General features: G+C 47.2%; 3 protein-coding genes across 3 annotated transcripts; 1 reads left to right on the top strand and 2 right to left on the bottom strand.

Annotated features, from left to right (window-relative positions):
• Positions 1–413: 413 nt before the first annotated feature.
• Positions 414–5,140, top strand: TSTA_102960 (transcription elongation factor SPT6, putative; the record flags this gene model as incomplete). The annotated part of the gene is made up of 4 exons (XM_002486262.1): positions 414–593; positions 653–829; positions 880–4,573; positions 4,635–5,140. The coding sequence occupies 4 exons, from the start codon at positions 414–416 to the stop codon at positions 4,901–4,903; spliced, it is 4,320 nt and encodes a 1,439-aa protein (XP_002486307.1). The 3' UTR covers positions 4,904–5,140.
• Positions 5,141–5,395: 255 nt separating this feature from the next.
• On the bottom strand, positions 5,396–8,684 carry TSTA_102950 (oxysterol binding protein (Osh3), putative; the record flags this gene model as incomplete). The annotated part of the gene is made up of 2 exons (XM_002486261.1): positions 5,396–8,592; positions 8,649–8,684. 2 exons carry the CDS (start codon positions 8,682–8,684, stop codon positions 5,596–5,598), a joined length of 3,033 nt encoding a protein of 1,010 aa, XP_002486306.1. The 3' UTR covers positions 5,396–5,595.
• A 902-nt stretch (positions 8,685–9,586) lies between these two features.
• On the bottom strand, positions 9,587–11,546 carry TSTA_102940 (allantoin permease, putative; the record flags this gene model as incomplete). The annotated part of the gene is made up of 5 exons (XM_002486260.1): positions 9,587–10,112; positions 10,193–10,860; positions 10,913–11,007; positions 11,060–11,307; positions 11,368–11,546. The coding sequence occupies 5 exons, from the start codon at positions 11,544–11,546 to the stop codon at positions 9,587–9,589; spliced, it is 1,716 nt and encodes a 571-aa protein (XP_002486305.1).
• Between the last annotated feature and the right edge of the window lie 290 nt (positions 11,547–11,836).

Below are 11,836 nucleotides of genomic sequence, written 5' to 3'. Positions count from 1 at the left end.
TACATGAAGGACCGACTCGAGTCACATACGTAGGCCAATCTATAGAGCATGACAGAATATCATCTCATCAATACAAACTAAGAATAACTAGATAATACATAGTAAAAAGAGACAACAATAATCGATGTGAATTGAATATTGAGAAATCAGCCAATCAGAGAGCGCCTAGCCTCGATGGTTTCATGCGCCACATTTAGACTACTTTGGGCATAGCGCACCCGCCACACCGGAGAGCCTTTAAGCTCAACTCAGAAGGAAGGAACCAAAGCAAGTCGGAGCTGTCTTTTGTCACGCTTCGTGCTCACCCATCAGCCTTGCGCTTTCACCTCCTCATCTGAGAGCCGCAAGCTTCAGATATCTCTGCGATATTACTGCGTCCGTCGATCAACGTCCCTTCACTCACGACAAACACCATGAGCACCAGGGATTTAATTGAGGGTGAGGCACTTTTGGACGACGACGAGAATGATGAGGAGTTCGACGAGGAGACTGGAGAACCCATACACGGTCCAAACCTAGGAGAGCCTAATACATACGATGACTCGAGTGAAGAAGATGATGAAGAAGAGGAAGATGAGGAAGCTGCTCGCGCGGTATGATGATGTCCATCTTGCACGACTTTGTACGTTCCGCGCGCTGACTTGCCTACTAGGTTCGAGAAGGATTTATCGTCGATGAGGATGAAGAAATCGAAGAACGTGCCGAGCGCCGCCGCGAGCGAAAAAAGCGCAGACGAGAGGAGCGTGAACGTGAAGAGATCGTTCTCGATCAGGAAGATTTAGATCTCATCGGCGAGCAGAATCCGGATTTTCAGCCTCAATCTACTGAAGTATGTTCTGATGGCTTTTGTTCTTGATGATCATATCTGACTTGGAATAGTCAAAATTCAAACGTCTCAAACGAGGTCACAAATCAGACCGTCCCGCTGATGTCTTTAACTGGGATGAGGAAGAGGAAGCTGCAGATTACGGTAGGACCGGTCACCGTCGTCGCGATGAGTTGGAGATGGACGACTTCATCGAAGAAGATGAATTCTCAGATGAAGAACGTCAGCGCCGAGAAGACGACGAAGAAATCGCACACCCCGTTCGCAAAGGAATATCAGGTCTTGCCATCTCAGAAGCCACCGGTCTCGATGAAAATGCCTTGGAGGATATGCGTGCAGCCTTTGGTGACGGTACCGACTACCTGTTTGCCCTTGAGATGGAGGAAGATGAAGAAGAGCAACAGGAAGAAGAAACTAAGCACCTCGATTTGAAGGACGTTTTCGAACCGACATTACTAGCAGAGAAGATGTTAACGGATGAGGATAACGAGATTCGATTTACTGATGAACCCGAACGTCACCAGATCGCACGAAAGCCATACAAAGGGGTCGTCCTCTCTGACGAGGAGTTTCGTGAAGAAGCCATCTGGATTTCGAACCTGATGCTTCTGAGAAAGCAACATGTGGTTGAGGATAACCTACAAGAGCCATTCCAACGTGCTGTTGCTAAAGTACTCGAGTTTATGGTGACGGATGATTTCGAAGTACCTTTTATCTTCCAACACCGCAAAGACTACCTAATCCACGCTGCCAAGGTCCCAGCTTCCCCCGATCCGAGTAACCCTGATGGCCCAGAATTCGTTGTTCGAGCTCAAAAATTGCTGAACATGAACGACTTGTGGGATATTTTCGAACACGATCTGAAGTTCCGAGCTTATATCGATAAGAGACACACATTACAAAAGACCTACGATCGGCTACAAGAAATAGATGTCAAGGATGAAATTGTTGATGAGATGCTTACCGCTGCGACTACGATGGAGGAACTACAGGACGTCCAGGAGTATTTGCATTTCCAATACGGACCACAAATCAAGGATCTTTCTTTGAACTCGGAAGAGACAAACGGCAATGGTGAAGCGGATGGTGAAGTCAACGGACAGACTAACGGTCAGACAACTCGCCGTAAAGCAGGTGCCAATTCTTTCTTTGAGCGGATTCGCAAGAGTAATGTCTATAGCCTCGTGCGATCTTTCGGTATCACTGCAGATGCATTCGCTCAAGCTGCGTCTCAGAATCGTCGTGGACAGTATGCCGAAGACCCAGAAAAACCACCTGAGGAACTTGCAGATACTGCTTTGGACACCGATTACTCGAATTCAACAAGCGCTCTCCGAGCCGCCAAAGCCATGTTTGTCGAAGAGCTGGTGATGAACCCGAGAATGCGAAAAGTCATTCGTGAGCAATGTTACCGAAATGGCGTTGTGGATTGTTACCGAACGGAAAAAGGTCTTCGCCGGATAGACGAACAACACCCATACTATGAATTCAAGTACCTGCGCAACCAGCAACTTACAGATATTGCCAGGCGTCCAGAACTCTTTTTGAGCATGCTCAAGGCTGAAGAGGAGGGATTAATCAATGTTACAGTCACTTTCCAGAATTTTGAACGCTACCGCCAAAGTCTATACAGCCATATCGAATCAGACAGTCAAAGTGAAGTTGCTGATGCTTGGAACCGAGAGAGGCGTGAAGTTCTTGATACCGCGCTTGGCCGACTTGTCAAACTGATGACACGTAGTGTCAAGGAGAATATTCGACAGAATTGCGAGAACCACGTTACGAAGGAAGTTCGCGAAGTCTTCTCTAACAAGCTAGACCAGGCCCCTTACAAGCCAAAGGGAATGGTTCTTGGTACGGTTCCTCGAGTGCTTGCCTTCTCCAATGGTGATGCACCTGTGAATGGTGACCATTTCATCCATTGGGTGTGGGTCGAAGAAGAAGGACGACCCCAGGAGAATGGAAAGTTTGCAAAGTTGCAAATTGGGGATCCGGAACGTGGCATTCCAGACGGTGAGGACGTTGCTGCATTTGTGGAGTTGGTTCGTCGCCGCGTACCCGATGTCATTGCGGTTTCAGGGCGATCTCCAGAGACTCGCAAGCTTTACAAGCTACTCTGTGATCTTGTTGATCGCAAAGATCTCCGTGCTGCTCCGTACACTGTCGGTGAAGGAAAAGAGTCGAAAGAGGTCAGTGATAGACTGGAGGTCATCATGGTTAATGATGAAACAGCACAATTATACGCCAATAGCGAACGAGCCACTGTGGATTTCCCAGTCAAGCCCAGTTGGCTCACCTGTTATTGCTGCGGTATTGCTCGATATCTCCAGAACCCATTGAAGGAGTACGCAGCACTTGGCAAAGATTTGGTGTCGATTCAGTTCACTCCTGGTCAACGGTATCTGTCTGAGGATATTGTTGCCAAACAGTTGGAAAGCGCCCTAGTCGATATGGTGAATCTGTGTGGTGTGGACATTAACGAGGCTGTGAGTGATACAGCAACACAGAACCTACTCCAATACGTCTGTGGTCTAGGACCTCGAAAAGCTTCTCATCTGGTCAAGATTGTCAACATGAATGGTGGAATCGTCAACAACCGGGTGGAACTGCTGGGTGTTGAGGCTCAATATCCTGCTATGGGTGTCAAAGTATGGAATAATTGTGCTAGTTTCCTTTACCTTGATTGGGAAAACGTGGAGACAGACGCCGATCCTCTGGACAACACCCGAGTGCATCCTGAAGATTATGATATTGCTCGCAAGATGGCCGCCGATGCACTAGAACTTGATGAAGAAGATATCAAAGCAGAGACAGATGAGTCTGGGCCAGGTGCCATTGTCCGAAAGCTTCTGAAAGATGATCTTCAAGATCGTGTTAATGATTTGATCTTGGAGGAATATGCTGAGCAGTTGGAGAAGAATCTGAACCAGCGCAAGCGAGCGACATTGGAAACCATTCGAGCCGAGCTGCAACAGCCTTATGAGGAGCTTCGGAAACAATTTGTCTTCCCGACCACAGATGAGATTTTCACTATGCTCACAGGCGAAACAAACGAGACTTTGGCAGAAGGTATGGTTGTGCCAATGTCTATCAAGCGAATCGCCCAGGACCATATTGAAGGAAAACTCGATTGTGGAGTTGAAGTGCTTGTTTCCGAGTCAGACATTTCGGATCGACATGATATTCCACCAAGAGCACTTTTCCAGATTCATCAATCTGTTCAAGGCAAGATCTTGTACTTGAACAAGAAAACATTCACATGCAACATGACTCTTCGTGAAGACAAGGTCAGCAAAGGATACCAGCGGCCAATTGAGAAACATCGTGGCGAATGGGACGATCGCCAGGAACAGGAAGATCATGAGCTCCTACAAGAGAAAGCGAAAACAGAGAGTCGATTCGTCAGAGTTATCAAACATCCTCTATTCCGCGCATACAACTCTAAACAAGCAGAGGAATACTTGGGAGGACAGAGCCGAGGCGACTGTGTTATTAGGCCATCTTCGAAGGGACCTGACCATCTCACAGTCACATGGAAAGTCGCCGATGGCGTTTACCAACATATTGACGTTTTGGAATTGGATAAAGAGAATGAATACTCAGTCGGTCGAATCCTGAAAATTGGCGGCAAATATACATACAGCGATTTGGACGAATTGATTGTCAGCCATGTACAGGCGATGGCCAGGAAGGTCGAGGAGATGATGTCTCATGAGAAGTATCAAAGCGGGACAAAAGCGGATACCGGTATGTCCTCTCTTCCTCTCCACACCATATAAAACCTATTCACTAACAATTACTCGTCTAGAGAAATGGCTAACAACCTATACCATGGCCAACCCCAAACGATCTGTTTACGCCTTCTGCATCAACCCCAAATATCCGGGCTATTTCTTCCTATGCTTCAAAGCAGGACAAAACGCTTCACTGCAAAGCTGGAATGTCAAAGTTATTCCCCAGGGGTTTGAGTTGCAGCGAAATCCTTATCCTGATATGCGTGCATTGTGTAATGGATTCAAACTTCTATTCACGAATATGCAAGCTGGTCGAGTTGGGCAGGGGTTGCCTCGGAGGTGATTTCTTTTCTCCTTTTGTCATTAAGACCCATCTTTCATATTATTCATGTTCTTTGGAAAGGGCAAGTTTTGGCACATTTATTGTAATTGATTATCATAACATTAAGCCTTGCGAGTACGAATTGGGGAAAAAGGAATTTTGCATTGGGCTGAATTATGCTTTCTTTTTCTTTTTCATTCAATCTTTGTATTTTTTTAACTTCTTTTTTCTTTCGATTGGCGCAAGTTAGCATAAATTCTACGATATGGAAAATCTGATCAAATCTCATTTCAAAATCCTTGATTAAGATCATGCCCATTCTAAACCAGGGTCTAGAGTAATAACAGTCGCTGATGAAGGTGACTTATATTACGGCATTACATGAATTATTTCCATTCCAGTAGCCCATTTTTGAGGTTTGGAGGAGCAGGTCCTCCCATTTGCAAGAAGTAGTTCTGGGGCCTTTGGATGAGTATCCCGTGCTGTCGCCTTAGTTACATGGTTGTATATTGTGGAGATCAACTGAATTGAAGTAGTGACTATTATAACTGTATACCTATTCAGAGGGGAGAAACTATATAAGAAAACCGGGGGTATATAAAGTGCCTATTAACATGTCACAATCACAAAATCAAACAAAATCCAGATCCAAACGTCGGCCTAGTTACTACCTAGGAATATCATCCCCCTTCTTGATATGTAGTAGAAGCAATCTACAGCTTAAATATAGGCACAACCCCATTCCACTCCCCCCTCGCCCTCTCCTCCCAATACCCATCTCTACCCGTTTTGAGTTTCCAAATCACTTCCTCTGTCCCACTACCACTCTGACTCAGAATCTCCGGCGTATCAACCCGCAAAAACCATCTGGGTTTATATACACCGCCTATATCTTCAAGCTCCTTTCTTCGTTCACGCTGTTTCTCTTCCAGTTTCGCTTTGAGATCTTCCGCGGCATCGATCTCATTATTCTCCAGGGCGCGTTGATCGGGTCTGAGTCTTGAATCTGTGGGTGGAAGTTTACCGTATTCAATGGGTGTAGTTTCGTTGAGTGTGGCAGCAAAGACGGGGAATCCATAACGTTTAGCGGCTTGGTCGACGAGGGGACCGACGGACCAGATGGTTTTGTTGGTTGTTGAGCCGTGTTCTGTTAATTGTAATGAATTCGTCCACGTGCCCGCCAAGCCCAACGGTAATTCATTGCCGTGGACATCAAAGGCTTTTACGGTGATTTCTTCGCTTCGCCCCGAAAACATCCCTCCAGCTTTGAAAGTGGTGATTGTCTTTTGACCTGTTGTCTCGTTGACAACGACCATTTCGCCGACTGGTTCGACGTATTTTTCGCCTGCGATGATATTTCGCAGGAAAGAGGTGGCGTTCCCCCAACTGAAATGATCACCACTAGAATGAAGGCTCAGTCTCGTTTTACCATCCGTGTTGATTTCAGCGGATTTGCCCCAGAATTTTTGCGTGGGTTTGGGTGATTGCGTTAAACTCCAGTAATGACTGTCGGCTTGATAGGCTAATTGAACTGGTCGATGGGAGACCTTTTCGACAATCATTCTGAATCCGCGGTCTTCGCGGACTAGTTCGAAGGTTTCTCCGAGTAGAGGGTTAAATGGTTTGCGGATTGCGCGGTCTTTGACGCGGGCTGAGGAAAGGGGGGAGAGTGCAAAGGCTGTTACGTAGACGAGTCGTTCGAGGCCGTCGATGGCACTAGCTGCTTTGTCAAGCAGTGTTGAGTATTCCATGCATTCGGCTGCTCTTTGTAAGAGGGATAATGGCTCGTTGGCAGTCACTGGCATGGAAACAGCGGATAAATCCTTGCCGACGTTCTTCCGCAAGAATCCTATTAGACTTGGCGGGGGTACTGTTGGAGCAGGAACAATGTTCCGTCTTTGGACCCTGTCCAAAGGCAACGGAATCATTGATTTTGGTTTCCCAGGGAACAAGAATGCAGAGCTTTCCTTTTGAATGCCCTTGCGTAAATCGCTGCGAGTATCGCCTTCACTACAAGACGAAAGGGCATCGTCATCGACATCCTCTTCTTCGTCTTCATTTTCCGCCTCGACATCTGAATCATGCTGTATTGTGAGAAGAGGAGATGTCGGACCAGCTTCGGCATCGAAGAATTCCTGTGACGCTTCCGAGTCCATACTAACCCGCGAACTAATCGTCGTCGTCTGCGGGTGTCGTCTCTCTTTGCTCTCTGCAATGAGAGTGGTAAACTCCACAACCGTCTTGTCGAGATCACGAAGAATAGCCATTAGATTTTCATGGATATCATCGTCTTTGTCCGTGTGGTGACTGATTACACTCCTCGGTTTGCGATCTTCAGTAGCAGTTACCGGGAATGCATCGGTCGACGGGCTAGGCGTGGCCAAATGTGTAGTGCCGTTTGGTTGTCGTTTTGCAGAGCCACTAGTAGTATTGCTACTGGTTTTGCGTTTCCAAAATGGTCTTTTATGATGAGAATCACCAAAGTAGTCCTCCCCGTTCACAGGGGAGCCATCAGCTGGACTTGCTTGAAGATGCGGGCTTTGTGATCGTCGTCGTTCCAGAGGTGGTAGAGGTGCGGAAGATGCAGAAGACGTAAAATATTTAGGATCCGTATCCTTTGCAAGTCGACGCACAGCATCCCTCGACCCTGAGATTTTGCTAACAAGACTTTCAATCTGCTCCCATTCAAGATCCTCCGCGGGATTCGGTAGAGTGCGCGACGCTGAATGCGAAGGAATCTGCAACGTCGGCGATGCTGGTCTTGCTGTCTTATCTTCCTTGCTTTGTTTTGACGCCTTCTCTAACGCAGCCGTCCATGCAGCAAAATCCGTCTCGTTGTTTGCGCGCAAATGCCATATCTCAGCCCCAGAATCAATAGAAATTTCCCGTCGAGCAGCATTGGCTGCGACAGCTGCCAAATTGAGCGGAATCGCGCCACGAAGCGCCGAAGAATTGCGATCATGATAGTACGATAATGTAGAAGACGCATAATCAAGCGAGAAAAATCGACGGGCCCACCCCTGGTGTCGCTTTCGACGTCGCTTTTGTAATATACCCGTATGCACCAATTCCGGCGCGCCATTGATGGAGGATACGCTATTGCTGTTTGGACGCTGCTTAATCGACTTGCCGCCAGACACGGAACGGCCTCCCTTGGCCGCTGGACGGGGATTATCGATCGATGTACTTGAACTATTCGTAGGTCGCAACCTGGGCGAGACGCGATTCCCGGGCGCGCCAATATTATTGACCGAGGCCAATGCGTGCGGTGGATGAACTTGGTGTACGGATTGCGGCGGCGTGGCAGTAGGATATGTCACGAGAACAAACGTCGCCATTTTTCCCGTCGTTTTGGAAAAGGTATTATCAAAGACTAATGCATAATTCCCACCTTCATTGAGCGGTACATCGCATGTCCCTTGTGAAATCTTATCGGCTTCGCATTTTCCTACCCATTGTATCGGTTTCAGTCCAGCGCCGCGAAGCTTGTCAATCAAGGCGGAGGCCGGTAGATTGTCTGTAGATGATAAATCTAGCTCACTATGCGAATCGTGGTTCGTAGTAGTCGTTGTCGTTGTAGTGGTCGAACCAGAGGGAGTTGGCTGGCCGAGACGTTTGAAGATGCCGAAGTTGATGGATTTCTTGTGTGGTTGGATACTCCAGGAGATTGTATGGCCGCCTCTGACATTGACCCATCGCACGAGGTAGGACTATATACAGACATTATTAGCGGCTTTTACATCATGGTTTCGAGGGTGATACCTACTTTGCTGTGAATCTCGAGCTCTTCCATTCCCGCCATGCTGAACAATCCCTGTCCTTAGACAGGTGGCGGAAGTCAAAGTTCACTGTGGTTTTATGATATTGTTCTTCCGGGAATGTATGTATATATGCAGAGCAATAGATACCGACCATCAAATAAACAACAGCTCGATGTGCGCGTTGAGCAAAAGCTTCGGTCGGTTGTTTGTTTTGACCAAGTTGCAACAAGCGGATGACGAGAAGCTGACTTTCTACGGCTGATCCGGAGCCGCGCGGAGTTAAACTCTGCTGGGGCCGTTTTCCCTTTTTCTTCTTCTATTTTCTTTTGACCTTTTCTGAGTAGCCAATACGATTCGTGATAATTCGATTTACTACGTGTAATCTCTAGAATTTAGTAACGTACCGAGGCTCTGTTTCTAAACAGCTATCTTCATACCACGTCCATGGGACTTCGACGAATTCGTCTGAACAAGCTTTCACCTGATAACCTCCCTCGTGATGGGGAACATCGTGATCATTCGACAGCTCGGAATGAACACGTTCCTGATTGTAGCGCCTCTAGTAGTTAGACTCCTCAAGAGTAGAGGTAGTTCACCAGAGACGAACTAATAGCACATGTCCCAACAGTGGGGATTCTCAATAATTACTCGCTACGATCATCAATGTCTGTTAACTTGAACAGGAGTAGGGCACCGAACCTCGGGATCATTTCACGTGTTCCTGGTCCAGTAGAGATTTCTCTTCTGTGTTCTTAGTTGAGTTTTTTATTCCAAGTTATCGTAATTCGTTGTTACGGTGCATATAACATCTGGCATACCTACACCTTCCCGATAGGGAATGCCATGCCCTAATTATATCTGAAGAGAACGGAAATAGTTTAGATGATAGAACCGAGCTCATTATACAAGGATTCCAATCTACAGATAAGGTAGACCACTGGAATTATACAGCAACCTTTTCTGTCATCCCTCCCTTCACCAGACCAACACTCCCATTAACAGACCCTTCCTGCTCGTGTCCAGGCACTCCAACCACAATCTCCGTCCCATCCACAACAAGCGCACCATTCTGTCCTCCCATAGCAATCGATCTCGGCACATTCCCTTCAAACGGCAACGACCTATTCTCTCTAATCGTCCTTCTAGCCGTAATCAACGAGACGACAAAATACGCCACCCCACCAACAAGATAACTCAACACCCATCCCAAATCATACAGATATATTGCAGTAGGATTTGAAATATTCACCGTTCCAAAACTCTGGATGAATCCGGGGAGAGGGAGACAGAATCCGGCAATGAAAGCTGCGACTCCAGTCCAGTTTATGCCGTAGGTGTAATAGTACCGACCAGAACGAGAAGTGGTGAACATTTCGCTGATGTGAAGGTTTCCTCGTTGAATGAGGAAGTAGTCGACTGTCATGATGGAGACGACACTGCCTTGGAAGATAGAGTAGCCGCTGAGGAAGCTTAAGAAGCCGTTTGCAGAGGAGACGATGCGCCTGATGAGTTAGTTCCTGGTGGCAGCAGGAAAATAGGGGGAGCGTACCATGGCACAATCGCAAAAGCAAGGATTAAACAAATAAACTGTCCCCGAATGATATTCACATACTTTGGAGCCAGACACGTCACATCCGCAGCGAACGGCACAATATTACACGCAATCGAAGTCCCCATCGTTGCAAATGCAAACGAAGCCGAAGCGAAAAACACACCTGCTCGAGCCTTGGAAGTATACGAATGATCCAGAATTCCATTCAAAAGATCATACGGATTCCAGAAAGTTTGCCCCCACATATGATGCACGGCAGAGGTAGTTATAATTCCAAAGGAGGCGCAAACCAATTGCGCAACAGGTAAACCCAACAATTGACCCCAGAGTTGGGCATTCTTGGTTTTGGAGTATCGCGCAAGGTCCGGGACAGTAACCAATAAAGCGGAGTTTGCGCCCATGACGGAGTTGAATTGGGAGATTATACCCCAGACGAAGACTGTGGTGGAAGAAGGTTTTGAGGCTGTTGCTTGCAGGGCGTTGGAGGATACGCCGCCGTTGGCTGTGGTGGCCCAACATACGACTCCGAGAGCAGCGATGGGGAAGACGATGGCTTTGAGGCTGAAGAGGTGACGGATTTTGGAGGTATGGATAAACATGAGTGGAAGAGTGAAGAGGAAGGCGAGGAAGAAGCCAACCATTACCTGTGTAGTGATTTCCTGGCTCTATTGATATTAGATCGAGTCAAGCCGATTTGGGGGAGGAAACGGAACTCACCGCTGGAATAGAATTATGAATCTTGGTCCAACCGGGGAATATGCACCGAAGACAAATCGAAATAAACTGTCCCTCAAAAAACATTTGCACGCCCCCTACCAATTAAATTAGCCTCTTATCTCCTCTACAAAAGGAAAGGAAACTCACCCCAAACGACACCTAAAATGGCCCTCAAAACCACAAAAAAGTACGACCCCCAAATCCCAAACGTCGTTCTCGCCAACACGGGATATCCAACATGATACCTCGATGCAGCACGACCATTAAGCACAATGACTACCGCAGACAACAGATTTGCGAATATAATGACCAGCAGAGCGTCACGGACAGTTGCGCCGAGGGCTATCAACGAGGAGCCGAGGGACCAGGTTGAGACGGCCCAGGATTCACTCCACCTGTACCACTGTCACTACATAGCCGACAACAAAGGGAACGGGAGGGGGAGAGGGATAAACCAGTAAGCAAAGAAGTTCCATACAGTCCAGGTTTGTCTCTCGGGTGGCGAAGGGAGGAGATCTTCGTTAGTGAGCATGGAAGAAGCAGTCTTTAGTTTTATGGCGTTGTGGAATGAGTGCCATGAGGAGAAGGCGTGTTTTGTTCGTGTCCATCGTGATGGCTGGTCATGATCCTCCATGATAATAGTCTTTAGAAAGGAAGAGATGTTTAGATGAGATGCAAACTCACTACCTATGAAAGCAATCCGCGCGTTGATGGATCCAGATCATCGGGATGCAGGCTAGGATATATACCCTAAAGCTACAAAAGTATGCCTTGCCAACCCTTCGGCAATCAGGATAGTTATCATGATTCATAAACTTAACCGCGCCCAGCGTGGTATCAAAACTATCATTTCGGTAGCTAATCGATAGCCAGTACTCTCTGTACCTTTGATTTAGCTTTTTGGGGTGGCAGGCTATACTAGGA

Source organism: Talaromyces stipitatus, genomic scaffold (genome assembly GCF_000003125.1).
Source record: "Talaromyces stipitatus ATCC 10500 scf_1105507295511 genomic scaffold, whole genome shotgun sequence".
Lineage (NCBI taxonomy): Eukaryota > Fungi > Ascomycota > Eurotiomycetes > Eurotiales > Trichocomaceae > Talaromyces > Talaromyces stipitatus.
The sequence above is the reverse complement of the archived record's forward strand: the minus strand, read 5'-3'. Positions and strand labels throughout refer to the sequence as shown.